At 40.6% G+C, this 26,097-nt stretch overlaps 2 protein-coding genes across 4 annotated transcripts in view; both read left to right on the top strand.

Annotated features, from left to right (window-relative positions):
- The window catches only part of EIPR1 (EARP complex and GARP complex interacting protein 1), an 80,978-nt gene that overhangs the window by 26,430 nt on the left and 28,451 nt on the right, over positions 1 to 26,097 (top strand). For all 3 annotated transcript variants that reach the window (XM_020782609.3, XM_020782608.3, XM_020782610.3), the window contains exons 4-6: positions 11,946 to 12,102; positions 15,625 to 15,724; positions 23,326 to 23,462. In XM_020782609.3, coding sequence (XP_020638268.2) covers positions 11,946 to 12,102; positions 15,625 to 15,724; positions 23,326 to 23,462 — 394 coding nt within the window. The remainder of the gene's footprint in view (positions 1 to 11,945; positions 12,103 to 15,624; positions 15,725 to 23,325; positions 23,463 to 26,097) is intronic.
- Positions 1 to 26,097, top strand: part of LOC144587799 (uncharacterized) — an 887,030-nt gene that overhangs the window by 836,116 nt on the left and 24,817 nt on the right. The window lies entirely within an intron of this gene.

The raw sequence follows: 26,097 nt of genomic DNA, 5'->3' as shown, positions 1-26,097 counted from the left end.
GCGCCCCGGATTGGGATAACAAGAGACAGAGAAAGTTGTTACTCATAATGTTCCAGTTGTTGTTGATGTTCGAATAAATGCAGAATCAGTCTCGGTCTTTATTGAAAGTGACTGACCCCCTTAACAACGAACCCTCACAGTGGGGCACCACTGTATTTAATTCAGTCTTAGTAGGTGAACCAACATCTGACTTATGGCGTACTGCTAAACATATACAGTGGTGCCTCGCATAACGATGTTAATTGGTTCCATTAAAAACATCGTTATGTGAAAACATTGTTAAGCGAAACACCATTTCCCATAGGAATGCATTGAAAACCGGTTAATCCGTTCCAATAGGAGCCTATTCAATACATTTCAATGGAGAAAAAAAATCACCAAAAATTCAGAAAGACTCAGAACAAAGCCAAATTACTTTAACGAAGGTTTTATTAGGTGCACTAACGATTCCAAGCATTTTAAACATTTTAGAATATTTTTAAAATAGCGAAAACAGGGCTGTCAAAATAAACGTTAAGCGAAACAGGGGACCTAAAACTGTCATCGTTAAGTGAAGCAAGGTCCCAAACATCGTTATGCGAAAATCCCCCATAGGAAACATCGTTAGGTGAGGCGGCTAAATTTCCAGCAAAGGCCATCGTTATGCGAATTCATCATTGAGCGAGGCATTCGTTAAGCAAGGCACCACTGTACTTAGAAAAGATAAAGATCCTACTAATCCAGATTCTTCCCACTTTATTAAATCAAGATGTCAAGCTCTTTACCTCCATTTTGGCCACTAGATTGGGTCTTTCAGCAGATAGTTTAATAGCCAAACACCATTTTGGTTTGTAAGGCAAGTGCTGGGGCAGCTTCCTTCTCTAACAGGCAACTAGGCCAAAGCTCAGCCTACCCTAAGCTCTGAAGCTCCCGGAGTGGAGAATTCTGAGATTCAGAGGAGAAAAAAAATGACCCTAGTTGGTGAGCATGTAATCAGTTGGTGATACGTAACTTTTGTGAAATGATTCTTAAAGGAATGGGCAAGACCACAATTCATAAGATTTCTTTCATGTCCAGAAATAGACTTGTTATAATTGTTAACAAAAATTCAAGTTTGCTGCCTAAATCTCTTGCAGTCATTCTTTGCCTGCCAGCTAGATGGGTAATTGCTGCTCAGTGGATAGCCTGGCCTAACTTATTGTCAACTTGGCATACGAATGTTTGGCAAGTAGTGTTAATTGTTAAACTGATCAGGCAGGTATGGTGCCCTTAGACAGGGAAATTATATTTCTCATTTTTATGAAATAGGATACCCACTTATCAGTCATGTAAACACAAATGTGCATGCGGTAGCTTTCTGAAGCAGTCATGCAAAAACTGGCAAAATGTGCTTAACCGATCAATTACCAACCTGCTTTATCTTAACTATATGGCCTCTATTCTTTCCTCACTTTATGTTAATGTTTGTTACTATCCAAGTGGTTCTTAGGTACTTATATTATTTGTTGTGATAAAAAAGAGCTCTAAATTGGGCTCTTGAAGGAACAAGAGAAGAGCTGAAACAATGATTTTAAAGAAATGAACTCCATTTTAAAAAATAACCGAGCTTATTGACACTGACTAATTTATCTGATTCTATGAAATGGTGGTTTTGTTGTTGCTGCTGTTATTATAGTATAATGAAAAGCTTTCTGTTGCTGCAAAGAGGAGTGGAATGCTTTCAGAAAACATCTAACCTGCTCTCCATTAATCTTGCTCAGATTTTCAACTTGTACATTTACTAGGTCTCTGTCTGTCAGCCAACCAGTTCAGTCTATTAAAATTAGCCGACCACTTCTACGGGATTTACTCAGTGGTAAGGTCAGTGGCGCATCTGAGCAATTGGCTTTTTGCCAAAAATGATGCATTTTGCACCTTAATGATGGCAAGCAGAACCCAGAGGTAGCAGGGCTAAAAAGCCATCCTGAAAATCATCGTTCCCATTTTTGAGCTCCCTCCTATTCAAACAGGCGAAGTGTGTTTCATCTCCATTAATAGGAGTGATAAATCCTTCTGTTTTGTCAGCGGCAAGAATGAGGCATCTAAGACGAGCTGCCTGCTCCTGTCATACAGGGAACATTAATGGGCACCAGCTGGGCTGTAGCTATAGCTGCTACGCGACTTTAACTTTGCACAGCGAGAGCTGCTGTGGCAATGGTGCAGAAGTACCTCCTGTGCAGATTTAGAAGTGCACTTCAATTGTGGTTCCCAGGGCAACAGAGTAATGGCAGCCAGCTGGCTTTGTACCACCTGAGCGCATCAAAGAGCAAGTCCTGTCAGCCACTGAAGCCTCGGCTCAGCTAGCACCAGCATGGATTTCTGCAGACAGCACCTTTTGGTCGGACGTGTGCGAGTGAAAGCACTTGGGGTGCAATGCAACCATGGCCAGGACACACACTTCTGTTCATTTGACTCAAGGGTACATATGCCTCTCGACATGAAATACCAGCAATCTTCTGTTCTCAGACAAATGCAGATCTATTTGATGCCTCCTCTTCCTGCACTCATTTTCCACATCTGAAAATCTGAAAACAGACTATGTCCTTGAATGTGCTAGTTTTGGACAGAAAAAATATAGCTCTACAAATTTAGTTATTTGGCTTTCACATAAAGGCAAAATAATAGCTAAGTTCTCTTGAGATACAAACAACGCATCCTATAGAACAGTTCCTCACAAGGAAAAGAAGTCTTGTTAATGGAAGAAAAAGGATTGAGTAAATTCATTACCAGCTCCAAAGGCTCCTTTTCAGCAATATTATTCAGCTATCTTAATGAAAGCAAGGAAGTTTCCACTGGTACATAAACGCCAATCATGTGTTCTGTGTTCTAGAGCAGCCATTCTCATCCACAACCATAAACACAGTATGAAAGAAATAGAGTCTGAATGGGGATTGTATAAGTTGTGTAAGGAGCCTTATCTGATGGTGTGTGAAGATTTTTTTCCAGTCTATGGCCCCACATGGCTCCCTGAGAAATGACTGTTCTAGGGGACCAGTCTTCAAAACTGTTGCTTTAATAACAAGTCCGTTTGCTACTTACAGACCTGCCTCTCCAGCCCTTAGTGTCTGTAACCATGTGTCTGGAGTTGAGTAAAGCTACGGAACTTTTATGCTTAAAAAGTAAAGGTTTTATCAATCTTATTATTAACAAGGGGTGAAAAGGATCAGCCATAAGATTTCTGCAAATGGTTTTAATGATTTTTTTTATACAAAGAGAAAGATGCATAGAGCTGTAACCTAGGATGTGGATCTATTGAACTTAAGGTGTGGATATTTGTGTTTTTAGACTCTTAACTCCAAGAATTGTGTAATGAATTCTGGAAGATGTAGTCCAAAAACACAACTAGATGTAATCATGGCATTCCTCTTACTAAATGGTGCTAGAATTAAGCTTTGTCATAAAACACAATTGCCAGTGCCCTCTTTGTCACACTCCAGGCGGTCATGCTTAGAGTGAGCTAGAAAAACAACTAACATAGATGAGATGTACTTTAGATCAAATTTCCTGGATTTAATATATTCGCGAAGGCAAATCACCATTCCCATTTCCTGGATTCATTCTCCTTTCTTCTTGAAGCAGCCAGCCCTGCTTGTGAGGCCTGGAAGCTTTTACCTGCTGTGCCTTAATTCTCCATAATCACTCTTGCACCTTTTCTCCCCATTCTTTAGCTTACTACTCTAGAAGCTTATCATGAAAGCTCAGCTGAAATATGGGATTTAATATATGTGCCTTGTGGGTAGGCTCCAGTTCTAATACTGGAAAAGAAATTGCAAGACAGAGATGAACTTGGGAAATTCCTTCCTTCCTTCCTTCCTTCCTTCCTTCCTTCCTTCCTTCCTTCCTTCCTTCCTTCCTTCCTTCCTTCCTTCCTTCCTTCCTTCCTTCCTTCCTTCCTTCCTTCCTTCCTTCCTTCCTTCCTTCCTTCCTTCCTTCCTTCCTTCCTTCCTTCCTTCCTTCCTTCCTTCCTTCATTCATTCATTCATTCATTCATTCATTCATTCATTCATTCATTAATTAATTACCATATTTTCCATGTATAAGACTATACTTTTGTGTAAAATCTTTAGACTAAAAATTGAGGCTCGCCTTATACACGGAAGTAAGCTGAGGAGAGAACAAAAACAAGTGGAGGGGAAAGCAAGGATCAAAGTGATCCTGCGCCATTTTGATCCCTTTCCCCCTACACTTGCTCAGCCACACTGATTTTTCTTTATTTTGGATTAGAAAAGTGGAAGGGGGCGTCTTATACATGGGAGTGTCTTATACACAGAAAAATACAATACTTAGTTACAACTTCCAGAATTCTCCAACCAGCAAAGCCTGGGAACAGTAGTTCAAAATACAACTTTTCCAAGTTTTGAAACTGAATATGTGCCCAGAGTTACTTTGTTTCTCAGTTCTTTGTTCCCCTTCCTGTGCAACTATTTTGCACCCTGCGCCAGATGATTGAGTTCAGGATCCCAGGGAAAACAAGGTAGGTTCTTCAGATCAAATGTCTGCCAACCCCTGCTGTACCTCATTGGTAAAGCCTTGTAGAGGTTTCTTGGCAGAACAGCTTTCAGTGTGAACAACTTTTCTTAGAAGAGGGACCATGCAAATCATCCTTTCTTCTGTTTCTATTTGTGTTGCTTCAAATGTTAAAAGATTTTCTCCAACGTCTGACAATATTCCAAAACTAAATTGTGTGTTGAAAACCAAAAGCAGTAGTTTTTCAGTTATGGTGACTGTTGCATGAAAGGAGTACCCATGTTAGGGAACTATGGCATCGATCAAGATGTGCAAGAAAAAGAACTGAGATTTTTAGTAATGCTTATTCACTCTGCTTTCATGAATAGTATTGGTGGTAGTATGCTATTGAAGTCTGTGCAGAAGTGATACAGAGCTATTAGCTCAGTTTAAAGGATTGACTCCCAAGGTTGAGTTGTAGCTTCCAGACAGCTTGACCATTACCAGTACTGGTTAGGATTTCTGGGAGTTGTCTCCAAACATTTAACAGCGAAGTACAAGAGTTATTGTTTCTAACAGTGCATGCTGAACCAGTGGGCGTAGCTCTGAATGAACTGGCTGCCTACAACCTACCCCCATTGAAGAAGTCTACAGTTTGGCTAGCATTGCCCTTCCAGCTGTATGTTGAGAGCTGCTGGCAAATAATGAACAAAATAAGGTAATACAGCACCATACCCACCCACTTCATGGACACTAATCCCCAGACAATGGCTAAAATTTTTCTGCACACATCTCAAGCTCTAAATGTTAAACCAGAAGAGGCAAAGTTAAAACTATGGAGAACAAAAACAACTCACCTTGCCAAATGGATGAATGTCGAAGAGTGTCTCCCACCAGGATCAGACTCTAGCCGGATCATCTGAAAGTCACTTAATAATCTTCAAATAGAAGTAGGAAGATCAAAGATCAGCTACCTTGGTCCATTATCGGGGTGGAGGTGGCCTATAAATAAAATAAACAAACAATTAATTAAATAAATAATCAAGTAAAATGGGGCTGCTTGGATACAGGACAAATATTCTGTTTCTACCGAGAAATTCAATCCATGCAGCACTTACGTACATCTAATTTCTGCCCCACCATGTGTACAAAAGAAGATCTAGCAAATGGCTGAGATAAAACTATTGAAGAAGCCCACTTCTGGTCAAAAATAGTCTAATCTTAACATTCTAATTTGTTTTTAATTTTACCTATATTTTATATATGTCCGTAATTTTAAATTGGTCATCATTCTGATAAAGTATTGTTTCTTTATTGAACGTGTATGAGTAATTTCCTTTTGAGGGGCAGCATGCAAACACCTGTGCCTTCTACAAAGGGCGTACCAGGAAATAATGATGTTTAATAACCAGCATTACTTTTAAAACATTATTTTTAGTATAATATTTTTGTAATGCCACATTTATTGAATAAGTGAATTTTGTCACTTGGGAAGTTACAAAATTAACATCAGCACAGTAATATTTATGGAGTGACATGCAAAGTCACTGCAGAAATTGAGACCTCTTTAGTTTTAAGCTGGTGGGCTCCTAATAAAAGACCTTGGTCGCTGAAAGCATATTGCTGCATCATACAGCATGCAGCTTTGCTTGGTACTTCGTGGCACAGAGGCATCCAGAATATGGATGGACAAGAGAGTCCATCCACAGAAAAGTGTGATAATGTTCCTGATGTTCTCACTGCTACCACTCTCTCCTCGTGACTGTTACCCATGTTGACCCCCCAAGAAAAGATCATCTTTTGTTCCTGTTTGTTTATTTTGCTGCTGCTGTTCTGTTACTTATTGTGATATTTAAACTTCTGTTCAAAGCAGCTTACCGTAATTAAAAACAAGCATTGGTAGGAATTTAGATAAATATTTAAATAAAATATTCATATTCAGTGACAGAGACTTCCTTTCTTCCACCCTCTGCCTTCATCTTCAGAGTAATTCTGGGAAGAAAAAATAGCACATTGATGATTTCGGTGTGTCTCTGGGTCAGTGTGGCAGACATGGGTCAACGGGAGTTGGAAGCTCTTTACCCAGCCTGTGAAATTTTACCTAGCATGTAATAAAAATAGAAGAAAAACATGAAACTGTAATCAATAGATTTAATCTGGGGATGCAGCCCTCAATTTGTTATTGAGATGCTGCTTTCATCATGCCTCGGCTATGATGTATGTTGGCTAGGGCTGATGGAAGTAGCAATATAACAAAATCTGGAAGGTTTTATTTTGCTCACTTTCTGCTGTAATAGTTGATCTAGAGTGTGAGGCTGGATTTAGAGTTTATAAATACGCTGGGGCTAAATATATAACAATATGGCACTTTTACGCTTTAGGCAGTATGTTTGCATAGATCTGACCATTGGGTTGGAACTTTTAAAAGGTGTTCACTCAGCTTACCCTGCAATCAAGGCTGCTTTTACCTGCAGGTTAAGAAATGTCCTATTCCCAGGTAAGGTAACCTGAGGACAAAATCTGTGCAGACTTATCGCAGTGTACAGACATCTCACAGCCAGAGTCCCGTTGGCTAGTCAGGAAAGTCAAGGGATGAGGAGGGGTGATCCAAAGACTTAAATCCATGAAGAATTTCAGTATCAAGCCAGGCTGGTAATACAGAAGGAGAAAAAAGAAAGAGTGCGTTGGTCCAAGAAGTGGAGTCCTGCAGTCCAGAAGTCATAAACAGCAAGGGGTCAGCAATTAAGTCAGGGTGCAAGGCAGTCTGGAGAAACAGGAAACAATATCATCAGTCCTAGTCACCTGGAGACTCTTGCAGAGTGTGGGCGGTGTACAAGTCGAATAAATAAAACCTTGGGTTAAATCAATTCTTCCCAACCTTGGTCTCCAGGTGTTCTTGGATTGCAAATCCCAGAAGTCCTTGGCATCACAGCTAGGGGTGAAGGCTTCTGGGAGTTGCAGTCCATGAACATCTAGCAGCTCAGCTGCAGTATATGGCCTATTGGTCTCCCTGAGGGAAAGAGCTTTCTCTCAAGGGCAGCCCTCACTCTTGAGGAGGAGCCCTTTGCTCCATCTCTTCACCTAGGGGTTTCTGTCCAGACTTGGGCCTGTATTCTGTGCCATCCTAGTGGGCTGGGAAGTAGTCCCGCCTCCTCCTCAGGCCCAGGGTCACCTTCCTCTGGATGTTCAGCCTCCTGAGCCCCTGAGGGTCTAGGATCTGCAGGATCCAACAGTTCTTTCCCCCCTAATGAAATTGAGGGGGAGGAACTCATTTACAACACTGTCAGAATTATTGATCATGTGTTCAGACAGGGAAAGAAGCATCTGAGGAATCACATTTTGTTTTTTCTCTCTTCCTGAAGAGGTGGCCAGTCTTTCTCTGATAAAAGTCTTGAACTCCTGTATCTACTACAGGAACACTGTAGGTTGTGAGCGACTCTGTGGTTTCCGTCAGACCATTGATCTTGTGTAGGAGTTGATAGTGTCCCCCACAATCATCATGGGTCAGGAAGCAAAATGACCGCGGATAGCCAGCTCAGCAGTTTGTCTTTTGAAGATTATGACTTCAAACTCCTAACCAATATCACTTTTATAATGTTGAGAGTTCTCAAACCAAACAAACAACAAAAACAAACAAACAAAGCCATTATGTTGTGAGTGCTTAAAGGAGTCTTACTGATCCCCCAGCTGAATAACTGTCAGTGCATAAGTGAAGTTCTGCTGATTGGAGTCACTTCATTCTCTACCAATTGCCACACATGGTACATAAATGATTACAATTTTCTCTACGTTGCCTTCCATGCGTATGAAGGAGGAAAGCACCATATGCTTGGGCCTAATAGCCACCTTAAGTTCAGATTTGTTTAGAGGCAAAGGCATCTTTGTTATCTCTGCGGTGGGACATGAAAGTACTTTAGAGCTTTTTCGGAGTTGCAGAACTAACGACCTTCTAAAACTGTGCAAGTCAATAGGTGACTCTTTCAGAGTTTTGCTGTGATGTACATGGAAGAAGCATTCAGTAATGTATGTTGCCAACAGGACGCTGGTGTGCTTAATCATTTGACTTTAAAAAAATATAACAGATGGCTTCAAAGTCGGAGCTTCACCACACCTTCATCTCTCTCTCTCTCTCTCTCTCTCTCTGTGTGTGTGTGTGTGTGTGAAAGGAAGAGTTTATGTTTTCATAAAGCTTAGATTTATATCCTTGCAGAGACTCAGCACTGGTTAGATGATAATAAAATATTAGAGTATGAAAAAACACAGCAGCCAGAAAGATTGACTTCTCACTGCCTCAAAGTGGTTCAGCTCACTCTTGTCAGCTCATCAGGAAGACAAAAAGTATATTGAAACTAAAAGATAGGCTTGAGAAAATATATTGGCCTGATAAAGTCAAGTTTAGTTCTTTGAAATAATTTCACTAAAACTACTAGAACAACCAGCCACGAGTGCCTGAAATTCTATAGAGTAGTGTTTCAAGGAACTGAGTCTAGGTCTGAGGGAATGTCATTCTCCCTTGTGGTATACATATATAAGAAGAAAGTTTTTGTGGAAAGAGTTTCATCTAACAATCATTAGAGGACTAGATGCATGTTGTACAGTGGGGTCTCGACTTACGAACTTAATCCGTATTGGAAGGCAGTTCTCAGGTCAAAAATTTCTTAAGTCGAATCTGCATTTCCCATAGGAATGCATTGAAAACCATTTAATCCGTATTCCAATTCTATGGCTCTTTTCGTCCATAGAAACTAATGGGAAGCTGCTATTCCGCCTTCTGCCACTAGAGGGGGATATTTTTTCTTTTTTCCCTCTAACCTAAGATGACTTAGCTTTTAAAAAAAGGGGAAAAAAGAGTTCGTAACTCGAATCCAAGTTCGTAAGTCGAATCCATATATTCCTATGAGATCGGTTCGTAAGTCGAAACGTTCGTATGTTGAGCCGTTCATAAGTTGAGACCCCACTGTAATAGACTTCCTCCTGCTCAGATGAATATTGGAGTGTGCCTATTTAGGGTTCCAGACTGGAGTGTGCCTATTTAGGGTTCCAGACAACTGTGCCCTTTCCATAATCCTCACCTGGTTTTCTGTTTTTGCCTCCAAAGGGTCAGTCAGCATTCAGTGCTGTTGGACTCCAATTCCCATCAATCCAGCCAGCATAGTGAATGACCAGTGGTGATGTGAACTGTAGTCTGCTACCTGGAGGGCCACAGGTTCTCTACTCATCAGTTGGTCATGAAGCTCAAAATACAAGGTTGAGCTCACAGGGTTTTCCCCATCCCTGTGGTACCTTCTACTATCCTGAGCTCCCTGGAAGAGATGGAGGGACATGAATGTAGTAAATAAATAATTAGTAAGTCACCTTGTACTGTTGACTCCTGGGCAATTTCTGTCTCATGTAAGGCATACAAGATAGGTACACACAACCATTTCCCATCATGTACACTCATCATTCCTTTCTGGCTGAAAATTATGAAAAGCTTTGGATATTCAGGGCTCCATAATAGTTGAAGTGTGTGGCTTTTGTAAAACAAGTGATAATGTAGAAAATGCTGAGCATTCTTGAAGATGGGGATTCAAAAGCACAGTGAAAAACACACCAAGAAGGTATGGAGGTGTGGGATGGACAAATGCTCAAGTTAGTTGAGACCGAGAGGAAAAAAAAACCTTGTGTGTCTTGAGCATATGAGCAGAAATGAGATACGTCATAATCTAGCCTCTCAGTTAAGAAAGAGGCTTGTTTATTAGACTCTGAAGAATGTCACCCAGGTTTGCAAGATGTGAAAACCTGATACCTTCCTACTCAACAGATTGTCTTATGCTTGCAGATAGGCACAATCTTGATACATTTAGCAGTAGTTGTACTTTGAAAGTGAGAGATCTGTCTAGCCAATCTCCAGTTAATTTTCTTTATTGCAGCCATGTTTCTGAAGCGTAGGCATTGGTTTGCCTTTCAAATATTGGTAGTAGATAGAAAGAAAATGAAAAATGAGTTAGATCTGTTATGTTTTACTGACTCTCTTGACTAGCACTACTCAGCTTCATATGCATTACAAATCTTTGAGTTGCCACTCTCCATTCTGATGTTCTTTCCTTGAATGTCTCCCACTCACCCACCCACCCAACTGCTCTTCCCACCTGTCCTAGTGTTCTTTTTCTTCCATTGATCCAGAAGGGATTGCCTTACACGGAGGACTCCCATGTTCTTCCTTCTGCTGCAGAAAGGGGGCATGTGATGCCTGCAGATCACCTGTGGCTTCCAGGGGGATTTTTCTGGCCCCAAACACATCCACCCATTCATTTGTATGCTATTTTTGCTCAGTGAAGTTCTATTTCTATTCCTAGAAAGCTGCAGCTAGAGTAGACCCATTTGAATCAATGAGGCTTATGGAGCCGTTGACTTGTCAGATTCCCCACTGATTCAGTGGACCTACTTTAGTATGACTTACTTTGCCAAGCAACAGGACTTCAGCCAGTGTCTCTTGTCGTTAACTGAATTTGAAAAACTATTGTAAGAAAGAGAGTGGTAAAGTATCTGTACTTTCTATTGCTGCCACTATCAAGATGGCAACAACAACTGCCATTAGTAGTCCTACAGCTGCTTCTGCTTTCCCACCCTGTATAGATGTTTGTTGTACTCCACAATAAATCTTTAAAACAAAACATGAATAAAGCAGGCTGACTAATCATTTTACCAGCCTGAAAGCATAAATGCTGCGCGAAAGACACTCAAAGATCTGGAGATGGACACTACCACCACCCAAACCTTCCAAGGACTAGCATTCTTTGCTTAGATGGTTTCACCTTCCCTCTGCACTAGCAGTCTTTGTGGGTATTCATTTTGTACACGTCCCATCTCCTGGTAAATCTGGAGCTGGCAGGGACCTTTCATATTTAATTCAGGGGGGGCAGTAAGTGAGGAGGGGTTTGTCGGACTGTTTGAACATTATGGTGAAAATTGAACCTAGCATGGGAGGGAGTTCTGTAGATACAGAGCTTTTACAGTGTTCTCTGCAAAAGAGGTGATTTAGTGCCACATATGCATATTAAAGGTAATTCAGCATAGCCAGAGTGAGAGACCTTAAAATTGTGCCTGTATTATTAGTATGGGGGGGCGGGAAAGTGCCCACAGCTAGAGAGCTCTGTAATTTCCAGTGTTAATTGAAATGAACATAGAGGAAGCAGCACATTGGGGGGGGGGGGGAGTCCCTCCAGTGAAATTTCATAAGCTACCCAAAATTTAGCTTCAGAATTTTAGAAACGAGAGTTAAACCTTATGGGCTGTGCATTACAGGCTTGCTCGCTCACCAGTCATGATGTCTGTGTGCTGTACTGTCAGAGCCAAGCTCGATAGGATTATTTAAATATTTTAAATGGCAGATGTGCTGTGCTTTGCCTGTGGTTGCAACAATACTGATGCGCTCTATTCCAGATTATCTCCCCACCTCCCCATGCTGTGATCTGTTGACATTATCCTCTGTTCCTTAGCTTCAGACAGTAAAGTCATGACATGTGCGGCTGTTTGGAGGATGCCGAAGGAATTGGAATCAGGCAGTCATGAATCCCCTGATGATTCATCAAGCAACGCTCAAACCCTGGAGCTACTCTGTCACCTTGACAACACAGCCTATGGCAATATGGCCGGGTAGGATTCTGCATATTTTATATTTGCTGGGATGAGAAAAAGTACGGGGTAGACCTGTGCTCTTTGGCACAGGTTTATATGAAATATGGATTTTGCAGGTAAAAACACATACAGTACTAGAAATATGGGGGCGTGTTCAGCCATACACACATACTGCAGTTTTTAGAACAAATATTTCAGGCAGTATCAAGAATTTAAAACAATAAACATTCTGTGAACACACGCTGTTGTAACCATCTTTCTTTGGTTCTTCTGTGCCTTTTCCTGTGGGAATGTGTGTGAATTTTGTGTTGCACACAAGTAATAGTATGTTTAAGAGCTCAGTTATAGTATAGAATGTAACTAGGAAATCCTGTTTTGCTTTTTGTTTTAGCTCCTGAGCCATACAGACTGACACATACATACACCCTAATTGTTCACTAATTTCTCTTGAGGATGAGAGATTATTTTATACTATACTTTGTAGTAGCAGGGGAGAGTTGGTAATAATCCACAGCTGAGTTCCTCACTTTGCTTAATAGACTTTTCTTCATTGACATCATCAGTCATGACATTTTTTTTGAAGAAACAAAACATTGCCAGGTCTGCCCTCTGCATCCTGACACAGGTCGCAAGGCTCCCATGGAATCTCTTTTTGCCATGGGGAAGCCAGGATAGCATGCCTGGTGGCAAATTACAAAGATCTCCCATGGCCCTTAACAACTCCCCCCCCCCATGACAAAAGGAGTCAATTCCTGTATAACTTTAGATCCTGTGACTTCAACATTTATGGTCAGGCAAGGGGGAAAAAAAGACATAATAAAGCTCCCCACCTCCCGCCACCCAAATCATTCTGGCTAGATGTTGAAGTCTCAGGATCTAATGTTAAACTGGAATTTCAAGAGAGTGATGGCATATTTGAAGAACCAGCTTCAGAGTGCAATAGTATCAGTTTTCGTCTCATGGGTTGTACGATCAATTGTGTGTGTCTCTCTCTCTTTCTATAGGCAGAGGGCTACCAATCGCTTAGGGGTACTCTCCACTCCCTTTTGTCAAAGGACACAGCTCCTGATGTGGCTCATAGGAGAAGCACCAAGAAATATGGCAGTCACCATATTAGAACATCTGGAGATTAAATGCAGGTGGCACCCCAGCAAAGCAAAGCCAAAACAAATCAAAACAGTCAATTGAACCCAAATTATGAGTACTTCCTGATAGTAATCTCAGTTTGGTGCCGTCCTTTTTGATGGTGACTGAGGCACTTCCCTCTTCAACATTTAATTTCTATAGATAGAAAACAAGGACATTTCTGAAGATTAAAACAAAGCAAAAAAGATACACAGTAAGCTTTTTGTTTTTTTAAAAAAAATCTTATTTGAAACATAAGTCAGGATGCATCCGAGCATCAAGTCAGTTTGTGCTTGACAGGTTTTGGGTTTCATCCTCATGTGACTATCATTTCCAGGTACAGTGGTGCATTGAGTTGCGAACTTAATTCGTTCCAGATGATGGTTGTAACTCAGGTTGGTTGTAACTCAAAGCACCATTTCCCATAGGAATACATTGAAGAGTGATAAATCCATTCCGGCCATTCTCCTATGGGAACTAATGCAAAAGCGGTTAATCCGTCCACTAAGGAGAGACTCTTTTCTTTTTCTTTCTTTTTTTTTTTTAACCTAAGATGACCTCTAAGGTTAAAAAAAGGGCAGGAAAGGAGGGAGGGAAGGAACAATGGGGAAAAGAGGTCTTTTTCCGGTTGTATCTCAAAACACCAGCTGCAAGCTAAAGCAAAATTGTTGTGACCAGAGCTGGTTGTAACTCAAATTGGTTGCAAGCCAAGTCAGTTGTAAGTCAAGGCACCACTGTACAGGTAGCTCTACTACAGGATTATTTTTTATTCAAAAAAGAACAGTACTCTTCTTTTCCAGCATAAACCCTGAAGGGTTACTACAGTTGCACCCATAAAAAAGTGAACCATGATTTTCAATAAAATAAATTAGCAGTGAAATAAAATGTCCATCTTGACAAGAATAGTCTTAAATCTTTTCAAGGTGTATTGGTTGAGTTATACTTCTTTCTAGTTAGCACTCTTTCTGTCAGGCTATTAACACCTTCTTGTTACAGCTCAGAGAAAAATGTTAAAATGCAATAACGTTCACATTTCGATAATTCTGAGGGGGATGTTACTCTCCTCCTCTTCACATTTCTGAATAGGAAAGACAGTGGCATTTCAAATTACAGAAATGATCTTTGAACGTGGATTCTAGTGTCAATAAACCAGGCAGAACAAAGCCATTGATTGGCACTTCAGCCTACTTTGCTATCATGCCTGGGCAGTAAATCTCAAATGGTGCCAGTTTCTACTTATACTGTTAGAGGTTTTGGGATTTCATGGTTGTGACAATTCAAAACCTGTATAGGCTTGGAGACCAATGTGCTCCAGTGTTCTCCTTTGAAGAAGAGAATATGTGAGCTTTTGATACTACAGTACATTGCTAACATGTGTAACAGATACTGCATTGGTAATGTGTGAAACCCAGTACAGTATTGTGTGAACGGAGGTCAAATTAGCCACAGAACCTCCTCTTCCTCTTTGTTTCCCTGTGCTCCATGAAAATCTGCTTTGGATGGTCACTCAGTGCTCCGCAGCAGAGGGAGCTTGCAGTGATGAGGAATTGCACATACTCTTCCCACCTCAGCTTCCACTAACACGTTTTGTCAGAAGGAGAACTTTCACGACCACCTATTTTCTTGAGCTGGAACCAAGACAACAGGCCTTGAATTATTTAGTGGGTCTTCCCACTTGTGTCCTACTTCCTCCAGATTCTGAGAGTGGTTGATTATGAAGATAAGCCAGATGAATAGGAGTCAAGAAGTTATACTGAGTAACTGAATTAAGACAAAGAAGAGAGAGACAGGAGCGGAAAGTAACCTTGCTTTACCTTCTTGGCTTGATCTCTTGAGGACAAATCAGTTCCTGAAGCCTGTTGGGCGAACCCCCAAAGTGATTTGAGGGCTATAACATGTAGATTTTACGTTCCTCATTTCAGTAATACTCTCACATTAACAGTATGCTCTTATTAGTTTCATTCTGGCATATAACTTATAAATTGCTTTAAGAGCTCTTGCTAGGAAGTAGGATATAGACATTGTCTAGGGGGGCGGGGTAAAAATCTAATAAATAAATAAATAAATAAATACAAAATTTGAAATAAAATAAGTGATATTCTGCATTATTTAACATTATTGTGTATTGCTATGTATGGTGTTCTGCAGATAGCAGTACAGTCATGAAGGCATTTGTCAAATGTGGTTTCTGAAGACAGTGGTTATGCAAAAGGTATAAATGAACCCCCCAAAAATATTATGTATGGATGTTTTCAGAATTCTCATATTTACATGACTTCTTTCTTTCTTTCTTTCTTTCTTTCTTTCTTTCTTTCTTTCTTTCTTTCTTTCTTTCTTTCTTTCTTTCTTTCTTTCTTTCTTTCTTTCTTTCTTTCTTTCTTTCTTTCTTTCTTTCTTTCTTTCTTTCTTATATAGTGTCACTTGGGAGCCAATGGGAGATGGGAAAAAGTTGCTTTCTGTGTCTGATAACCACTTGCTTCTGTGGGATTTGCAAGAAAGTTCAAGCAAGGCTGTGGTAAGAAATATAAGGAATTGCACTGGAGCATAATTCTACATGTAACTGCAAGCACCCTTTTACTGTTTCAGTCCCAAGAACTGTACAATGGTAATGTGTTTATCTGTGTATAGTATATCAATGTAGAGGAATTTGTGTATTTAAAAACTGATAGGGAAACATCTTGTTTCAGGAATCCGGTTTCTACTCACCTCAGCAGTGGAATGGTCAAAGTTCTTCCAGAATAAAACCTTTGTTTATTCTTCTTGGCGTTCCTCTCTGCCGTCCCCCCGAGTTGATCAACCAGCCTTGCTTTGCTCCTTTCTAGTGACTGCCAACGTTACATGGGATTGTCCAATCTACTACTCCCTGTCTCCCTTACCAACTGTTGGCCAACTCCTTTTCCTCCAGTAAAGCCTGCTTGCCTGCTGTGATCAACATTCTTGTCTGATTGAAGTGTCAGGTTTTTGCAGACATGCTTAGCATTTCCTCCTGTTCCTTTTGCTCCCCCTGGGCTGCTCTGCCTCAGCTTGCTTTAAGGTTCTTCGAATGTTAATTAAGCTTTCACTGTCCTAGGCAGTTTCTTTTGCTCATAATCTCAAAGTTACCATATTTCTCCTTAATTCCAATCTGTATCAAATGCAACCATGTCCTTTGGGATGTTCTCCAGTCTCTCATAAGTCATACTGCTTAATAGAAAGAGAATTTTCTACTCAACATCAAATTCTTGGGCTTTCTTATTTACTCTACTAGAATTTAGTTACAGAAATTTATCACTGTCACATGCCTTTCATTAGCTGCTATTTCTGCAAATAAACATTGTCAAAATTAACCCTTCACCAGGCTGAATTTATGTAGATCTCTGATCTTCGCTCTTTCAGTAAAGCTATGTGTGCTATGCTTTTCGTCAGTGAAAAAGGTGCCCCAAAGTAACACAGGTTCTACACACTAGACAGCCAAGTTCTGTGATCTGAACTAATTCTGCAAATTAAACTGATTGAGAGAGAGAGAGAGAGAGAGAGAGAGTTGGAATACTGCTTTTGATTGTAACTCCCATGACAAGATATACATTCACAGAATGGGAGCTTCCCATCTCCATCCTTCCACGGTACTCCACTTTACTGTACATTGTAAAACTATCCATGAAAGGAAGAGAATCCTCTAGAGCAGTGTGCCTTGAAGAAGAAAGGGACTCTATGGGAGGAGAAGTGTAGTATGCTCATATGAGCACACTTGTTTTTGATAATAATGTTAACGCTACTGTGGAAATCTTAGCCCTGAGTATAAGATGCTATGGCCTGAATACGGGATTTGTGAGATCAGAAACATGCTTGCTGTTGTATCACCATGCAATAGACTAACTTAATATGCACACCTTCTAGAAACTAGTCTGATATTTTATGATGAACATTTGTTTGTTTATACAGTAGCATTTTTAAGTTGCTTAGCAAAGGCAGACAATCATAGAACCATAGAAAAGTGAAGTTGGAAGGGGCTTACAAGACCATCAAGTCCAACTCCCTGCTCAGTGCAGGAATACAATCAAAGCATATCTGTCAAGTGATTATCTAGGTTTTTCTTGATTACCTTCAGTGTTGGAGCACTTACCAACTCCTGTGGTAACTGGTTCCACTGTCGTACTGCTCTAACAGTTAGGAAATTTTTCCTGCTATTCAATCTGATGTTCAACTGAAATTAACTTGAGCCCATTGTTGTTTGTTTTGTACTCTGGGATGATCAAGAACAGATCTTGCCCCTCCTCTGTATGACAGCCTTTCATATATTTGAACAGTGCTATCATATCAACCCTCAGTCTTCTTTTCTCAAGGCTAAACATGCCAGTTCGTTCAGCCTTTCCTCATAAGGCTTGGTTTCCAGCCCCCTGATCATCCTTGTTGCCCTCCTCTGAATTTGTTCCAGCATCCTTCTTGAAGCGTGGTGTCCAGAACTGGACACAGTACTCAAGGTTGAGGCCTAACCAGTGCTGGAGAGAAGGGGACTAGCACCTTGCGGGATTTGGAGACTATACTTCTGTTAATGCAGCCTAAAATAGCATTTGCCTTTTTTGTAGCCACATTACACTGTTGGCTTATATTTTATTTAGTTTGTGATCTACGACAATTCTAAGATCCTTCTCGCTTATTGTTTTGCTGAGCCAGGTATCCCCCATCTTGTTACTGTGCAATTGATTTCTTTTTCCGAGATGCAGTACTTTGCACTTATCCCTGTTGAATTTCATTCTGTTGCTTTCGGCCCAGTGCTCCATCATATAAAGGTTGTTTTGAATTTTGTTTCTGTCTTCTAGGGTATTAGCTATTCCGCCCAATTCTGTATCATCTGCAGATTTGACAAGCATTCCCTACACTCCATTCTCCAAGTCATTAATAAAAATATTGAAGAGCACTGGGCCCATGAGTTAGCCTTGGGGTATCCCACTAGTTACCTCCTCCCAGTTAGAGAAGAACCCATTAATCATCAACCTCTGAGTTTGATTCTGTAACCAATTGTGTATCCCCCTGGCACTTGCTAATTGTCACGTTTCCGGGGGTTACAACAGCCAAGGTCCGATAAGCCAGTCCAAAGTCAGGAATACTAGGAATGCAAAGCTGATATCCAATTACCAAACCAACTCACAGAACGTAGTCCAAGGTCAGAGTCCAGAGTCAAACACACAGCGTAGTCCAAGGTCAGAGTCCAAGGTCAAACACACAATGTAGTCCAAAGTCAGAGTCCAGAGTCAGGAGTTTAGAAAACACGGTTCAAGGTTGTAGGAGCATGGATGCAAGTTAGAGGTTTTGACTTGTTGCTTCCATGAAATTCTAGCTGACTAGGAGCTGTTTTTATAGTAAAACAGCCCCTTGAGCTGCTGGAAACCTTTCCATTCTGTCAATACTCAGGTCTAGTTGAACGGATGTTTCTGTGGACAGCCTTCGAGCAATCCTCTTACCTTTTTACCATAAGTCTTCCCCGAAGCCTGGCCAGAAGCTTGTCTGCTGGGGAAGGAGAATCTGGAGGCGATTCAGGTGTTTCTGATTGCTCAGCATTCTCCTCAGCCTCAGTTAACTCTTCTAGTTCCAGGTCTTCAGCTGCACTCATGACACTAATCAGGATATCATGGGGAACTTTGTCAAAAGCTTTGCTGAAGTCAGGATATACTACATCTACAGCATTCCCTCTGTCTATCAGGGAGGTGACTTGATCAAAAAACGAGATCAAATTAATTTGGCAGGATTTGTTCTTGACAAATCCGTGTTGGCTTCTAGTTACAGTGGTGCCTCGCTTAATGACGATAATCTGTTCCAGGAAAATCGCCGTAAAGCGAAAAAAAACCCCATTGAAACACATTGAAACCCGTTCAATGCATTCCAGTAGGGTAAAAACTAACCATCCAGCGAAGATCCTCCATACGGCGGCCATTTTCACTGCCTGTATAGCGAGGAATCCATCCCTAAACACAGCGGGGAGCCATTTTAATTACCCAGTGGCCATTTTGAAACTACCGATCAGCTGTTAGAAAAACGTCGTGAAGAATTGGTTCCCAAAGCAGGGAAACGATCATCGCAAAGCAAAATTCCCCCATTTAGACCATCGCTTTTTGTGAAGCCACACTGGCCTTTTTTTCCACTTCCCACCTTTTTTTCTTGTTGGGATTGTTTGTAGTTGTGCCTTTAGAGTTTCTTTTTTTAGAAGCTCCCACCCTTCTTGGACTCCTTTTCTTGTTAGGATCTCCTGCCATGGGACCTTACTTATCCTTGTTCCGAGATTATTAAAATTGGCTTTTTTAAAATCCAGCAGAAGTGTGCAGCTACACTCTGCTTTTGTTTCCTTTGAAATCAAGTATTCTATAAGGACGTAGTCACTCTCACCTAGAGTTCCCCTTACTGCCACTTCCCCCACCAAGCCATATCTGTTGGTCAGAATCAAGCCAAGGATAGCAAATCCTATAGTTTCTTTCTCCACTTTTCGTAGGAGAAAATTATCAGCCACACAAACCAGGAATTTCTTGGAAGGGCCATACTTGACAGAATTTGCTTCCCAACATATACTGTATCTCTATAATTGAAATCTCCCATCACTACTACATTGTGTCTCTTTGAAAACACTGCAATTTGTTTTTCAAAAGTTTCATCCTCTTCCTGTCTTTGATTGGGTGGTCGGTAGTAAAAGCAGAGACATGGTCCTAAAAACCAAATCCCTCTGTCAACACCACCTTCATAGTGGGCCTTCCCTGAACAAAATATACCCTTTTGCACCCTCTGTAAATTCTTTTGATTCAAATAGACCTATTGTTGTTGCAGCTTACACACTGTTAAGCACTATTCATGAGGCTTACTTCGCTCCTGTACCTTCTCCTCTGTGCTCAATACTGCCTTACTCATATAAGTAGAAAACATTTGAAAGATGGTGGAGGGACAGAAGTGAAATAAGCTGCATATGCTGTTATTATTGTAGTGTTCAATAGGCTACAGTTCTGTTTCAATCAGATGGCTAATAGTCTCATTGAATTAGACTGTTTAAGAAACATTTAAAATTAAGCCTGTTAAACAACCACAGGCTTAATCCTGTAACAATAGACAATCAAGGTTTAAGGGAAAAAATGCTGGGGAAGTACCTAGGAAGAATTTGTTAATTGGGCGTTTCTGCTTCGTACAATTTTTTTAAAGGCTTGCATTTAGCCTTACAGAGCTTTATCTTTAAATTTATTGATTTGCTGCTAACCACAGAAAATAGTAGGAAACCACCATTTTTACACCTTATTTTTTTGGGGGGGGCACTGGGGGCCGCATAAGAGACCTTCAAGGGATGTGTATGACTTATAGATGGATAGAAGTAAGATTTCCTAATTCATTTCCATATATTTTATTTGTATCTCACCTTTCCCTCCAAGAAACAGACTCAAGTTGAGGCAAGCGCAGCTAAAAACATAATAAACTGCATTATTATTTTAAAAGCACTTAACTGTATTATCCTATTAAAACCACTGAATAAACAACAATTGAAAACAATGTAAATGCACAATAGAAAAGGTTTACTTTTTAAAATTATCTTCTCTTAAAATCCTTGCTTGGCAGCCGGTCAGCTGCCCAAAGTCTGTCTCAACAGAAAGCATTTTTCACTGTCAAGTGCAAGGATAAAGTGAAAGGAACTTGTCTGGATGTACCTGGGAACTCCGATGAAAAGGCCCTGTCATCACTGTGCATCTTGTGAGGGTGGTGGAGCCAGCAGAAAAACCTCCCTGAAGACCTTAAAAACCAGGGAGGCTCATATGTGGAGATGGTTTAGGTCTTCATATCTCATAATCAGCACTTTAAAGCATGATGGTCAATGAAGCTAAGAAAGAAAAGAAAGAAAGAAAGAAAGAAAGAAAGAAAGAAAGAAAGAAAGAAAGAAAGAAAGAAAGAAAGAAAGAAAGAAAAGAGAAAAGAAAAGAAAAGAAAAGAAAAGAAAAGAAAAGGAATTTCTGTTCTCCCTCCTGTTGGCTCCAGTCAGCGGTCTGGCCACAGCATCTTGGACTCACGGAAGTTTCCAGACACTTTCCGAAGGCCGCTCTGCATAGAGCACATTCTAGTCATCTAAATGGGATGTGACCGTGCCATGTGTCATTATGAGTAGATCAGATCTCTCCAGATAACTGTTATCACTACATTGAAGCACTGACAGGATCTCAAGAGACCTGTTCCTCTCATTCTCTCCCTCCTTCCTTCTCCTCCCATCAGCGCAGATGGAAATGAAGTCAAGAGTTAACAAACTAATTTGTGTTCACCAGAATATATTTAGAACATCTACAGTGGAGAATAAAATGTTGTCCAGATTGACTGTGTTCAAGAAAAGAATGAGGCTCTTCTTTAAAGTGAGCGAGAGCTGCTCTTTCAGAGGGGATGGGAGTGATGCTCGTGCACAAGAGGAAAATCCACCCAGAGGGGTTCAGTAATAGCTAAGAACTCCAGATTGCCTCTGTGAGTCAAGAAACAACATTGTGTATACTATATCCAGTATAATAAATATAAAAAATAACTACAACTAGAAATAACCACACACACACACACACACACACACACACACACAGAGAGAGAGAGAGAGAGAGAGAGAGAGAGAGAAGACTTTGTCATCCTCGTGGGGGTCACAGCCCCCCAGAGTGGGAAACTGGTCTAGATAGACCTGTTGTTAGAGATGAACAGATTCAACAGCGGTCTAGATGTGCTTGTTACTAGAGGTAACTTAGAATGCTACGTGTTTTGTTCAGTAAAATTAGAGCCAGTGTTCCCTTTTAGGTTGGGAAGGTGCACAGGCACACCCAACTCTGCCTCCCTCCACGCAGCTCTCCTCCTCCTCCTCTGTGCAGTGATCACATTCAACCCCTTTGGTTCTGGTCTCCATGGAACCCTGCGGGGGGGGGAGTTGTGCGAGAGCAAGGAGGAGCCCCATTCAGCAGGGCTGAAAATTTGGTATGATGATCAGAGCATAAATACACATCTGTTTGCAGTGTGAAAACAAATGTTAGGAAACATATCGGCGGGAACCTAAAAAGCAAATAGTTGTATCCTTATATATGGAGTTTTCTATCCAGTATTTGTAAATGTTAGTAGAGGTATGCAGATCTGTCGTTTTTTTTAAAAGAGTACAACTCCTAGAATATCCCAGTTGTCTGGGGAATTCTGGGAGCTGTAGTCTGAAAAACACAAATCTGTACACCTCTGCTTTTACCTTCTCTACATTGTGAGTGGAGCACATGAGCTGTAAAGCCTACCCCAGTTTCATCCCCATCATGACTGAAAGGGTTCAAGGCTGAGAGCTATCATGTTATGTCTATGTTGACTGAGGTTTTTTTTTAGTATTTATTTATTTATTTATTTATTTATTTATTTATTTATTTATTTATTTATTTATTTATTTATTTATTTATTTATTTAACTTATATGCCGCCCAAACTACCCAAAGGTCTCTGGGCAGCTTTACCATTTCTCATAGTAATATTTGTTTGTTCCTTTTTTTATATTTGTGTACAGTACTTAATATTTTTAGCTTTAATATTATCTTTTAGTGATGTAATGATGACGCTGTTGTATACTCATTGTTTTCAGCTTTAAATATTATAAGCCACTTTGGGTCCTTTAAAGGAGAAAGGCAGGGTAAAAATATTTTTAACAAACCAACAAGCATCTTACAACCACCAGTGTGCTAAGAATATTTTTTTTCCCCTTTCCTTTCCTTTTTCAATTTGAAAAGCAGGCAATAATGGTCTGCTTTTTAAAAAAGTTCAAAAAAAAAAAAATAACAACCAGCTACCAAAGAAGGAAAATAAGAGAAATAATGTATTGATTTACCTTTTTATATATCCTTTTCTTGAAGTGTGTTGTTATTTTTTGTATCTGATGAAACATGTAACTTGCCAACAAGTTAACAATGCATGCCATACAAGGGGAGTGTTATTGTCTGACATATGAATAATTCTGTGTTTTACATTTCACATGTCAAGATGCTCTCTTTATGTCTTAAGTGATTTACTCTGTATAGGTGGAGAAGCATGTCACATAGATTTGGATTTTGGGGGGTGAGGGTTGTAAGTAACTTGCCCAACAAGTCAGATTGGTTGCTTACAAAGAATATCTCTTCATGCACAGCTGTCAAATTCAGCTTCATTGGAAGGAAGAGGACAGTTAAAGTTTACCTCTGGACGATGGAGTCCCCACCATAATTGTACTCAGGTTGCCACAGCAAATGACACCGCGATTCGAGGATGGGATATACGAACGATGAAGTAAGACATGTCTTCCTTTTTTACAAAACAGAAAACAAAAAGGATTTCTAAAACCTTTCGAAAAACCTTTTTGTGACAGTAAGTTTCTGCCTTAAAAACAAATAGCAGAAGTAATTATATCCTTAAAAGCTCAATTTCATAGATCTACCATGGGTTTCATAAACGGTTGCAGACGTCTGACACAGATTTTTCTTCTCGTCCTCTTTTTTCAAGCAGAAGCGCAGATCTGCTGTTATTGCAATTTCATGGTGCAACTCCCGATAGTTTGATTACACTGTGTGAGCACCGATCAAGGATGGAATGACATGGTTTACATTCCAAATTGGTATTTTAAAGCCGACAGACCCGGATGTACTAATTACTGGCTTTTGACAAGATTGAAGTCATCTTTTGGTTGAGGTTTGGTTTGGTTTTGAGTGGTTGACTGAATGAACTCCCAGTTTCCGTTTGATTTTGACAGCATTGTTTAAAATTATACAAAGGAAGTTTCCCACTTATTAGGAGCCCAGTTGCTTGGCACAAAATTTATTTTGTTTTGTGGCCCATATGCACCAAGTTTTGGATGCCAGCAATCCCCATAAAAGAAATCCAGGGTTGTTTCCTGCTCTAGTTGTGATTTTGATAAGCAAAGGAGTGATGTTGTGCACATCTGTTGCCATGACAACAGAAGTCTGTGCAAGCTTTTTTAAGATACAGCTTATCCCCTTAGCACACAGTAATTTATCACTAGCCTCAGAAGACGGATGTCTTGTAATAACTTCTGCTGCCTTGAAGGGGGAGATGACTTTAAATTTAGTTTTTTGTCCCCTGCACACTCATGAGTGTAGCACTATATTTCCATTGTTTTCAATTATGCTTCTTTATTATTATTTTTTAAGAAACTGATCTATTTTCCATTAGTAAGTGCTAAAAATATTTAAAATATTACTTCTTGTTACATGTTGCATCCCCATGTTACATATGAGCTACTAAGTCGTTGTTGAACCCATGGTATCATAATGGGAATGCACCACAAGGAGGTAGTAGTCTTGCATTTTGCTGAACTACAACTTAACACAGCATGCATGGGCAGAAAGTAACCCCCAGGACTTTCCAAGTTTACACTTCTCTTTCTTCCTACATGTGAGTGGAAGGAGGAATAAACCATGATTCCGCTCTTTAACCAATTCCTGGCTAGTCATTACATGGCTTGAAGTAAACTAGTCTATTAAGAATGCCAGTAAAACCACTCAGGCTTTGAGTTGACTTGTTCTAATCTTGCTGGTGTGTGTCTGTTTTTGTTTGTTTGTTTTTAATCATGTTTCCTCAGCTGTGTTTAATAAGAAGCCAGGAGGAAATGGCTGATTGGAGACTGGAATCTGGTTTATTCCTTGACCCAGCTGTGTAGGAGGAACAAGAAGGAAGATGAAGTTGTAGAACTGAGGCTTTGTCTGGGCTCTTTTCTCATTAACCCTAGATCACCGCTCTGTGTGACTGGTCTCTCCCCCCCCCCCCCCAACACAGCTCCCATGGACCGAAAAGCCACAGCAGTGATTTATTTCAGGAGGTATCTTCAGTAAACTGCTCTGCTTCTCGATTTGTGTGCCTGCCACAGAGTTGTGTGCATGCCACAGAGTTGATGAACAAACACAGCTAAATTTATCTGCTTTTTTCTCCTACCTTGCTACTGGTTTTAATGCTTGGCTAATATAGAATCCATTTATTTGTGCCACTGTCATTGTGAGTAATTCATCCCTTGTTGCCATGCTGTCCTCAACTGAATTTTAAAATGAATCTTGCGTCACATGGGCTCAGCAACTCTTGGGGAGGCTTGAGTTTGCAAGGCAAGGCAAGGAAGAGTTGACTGGCAGGTCATGTACGTGTCCAAAGCTGATAAAAGGAAATGCTGCCTCTTTGGGTTCAATTGCATCTACAGGTTTTGGTGTAGTAGAAGAGAATTTGAACTGCATAGCAGTGGCAAATGTCTCAGCTCCTACTGTTCCATGGCTGACATACCAGCTCTTCCTGGCCTGAATGCAAGCCACTGTGGGCCGCCTGCCCCCACATACCTGTCTTTCTGGTGGAGAGGAAAAGGCAGGCATCTCCGGACCACGGTGCCTCATATCTTCAATATTATGTGGGCAACCAGTCAGTCCAATCCCAGTCAGCTCAGTGTACACTCTTGATGTTCAGCCACCTCAGTATGTTGGTGGATTCTGAAGGAAACTGAGTCTGGTGACCATTTTTGGTCTGCTTTCTTTTTTTTTTTCCTCACGACCCTCCTGTAGTTTATTATCAGCAGATTCAACTTGGAGTTCTAGAAGGAATTGCAAAGGGATACGAGGAAGAATGTATAAGTTACACTTCTGTTGAGCGCTGGGCATGTTTCTGTGTGCTGGGGGGTGGTATTCTTATCTTCCCTTCTCCGTGCTGTGCTAGTGAGAGTTTGGAGGCCCTCATGCATCTCAGTTACATTTTCACCTGATGTTCCAGGATAATTTGAATTTTTAGGGCCATCAGGTTGCCTCCAACAGTCATTCCACTGGTGCAGTGCTTCTACTACTTGCAAGTAGTAGAGGTGTTCAGCACCCAGGCAAACGCTACAAGTCATCATTGATCCGAAGTGGAACAAATTAATTTTCACTGAAAACCTTCT

This window comes from Pogona vitticeps, chromosome 1 (assembly GCF_051106095.1).
Source record: "Pogona vitticeps strain Pit_001003342236 chromosome 1, PviZW2.1, whole genome shotgun sequence".
Lineage (NCBI taxonomy): Eukaryota > Metazoa > Chordata > Lepidosauria > Squamata > Agamidae > Pogona > Pogona vitticeps.
Note: the sequence above shows the minus strand (reverse complement) of the source record. Positions and strands in the feature narration are given on the sequence as shown.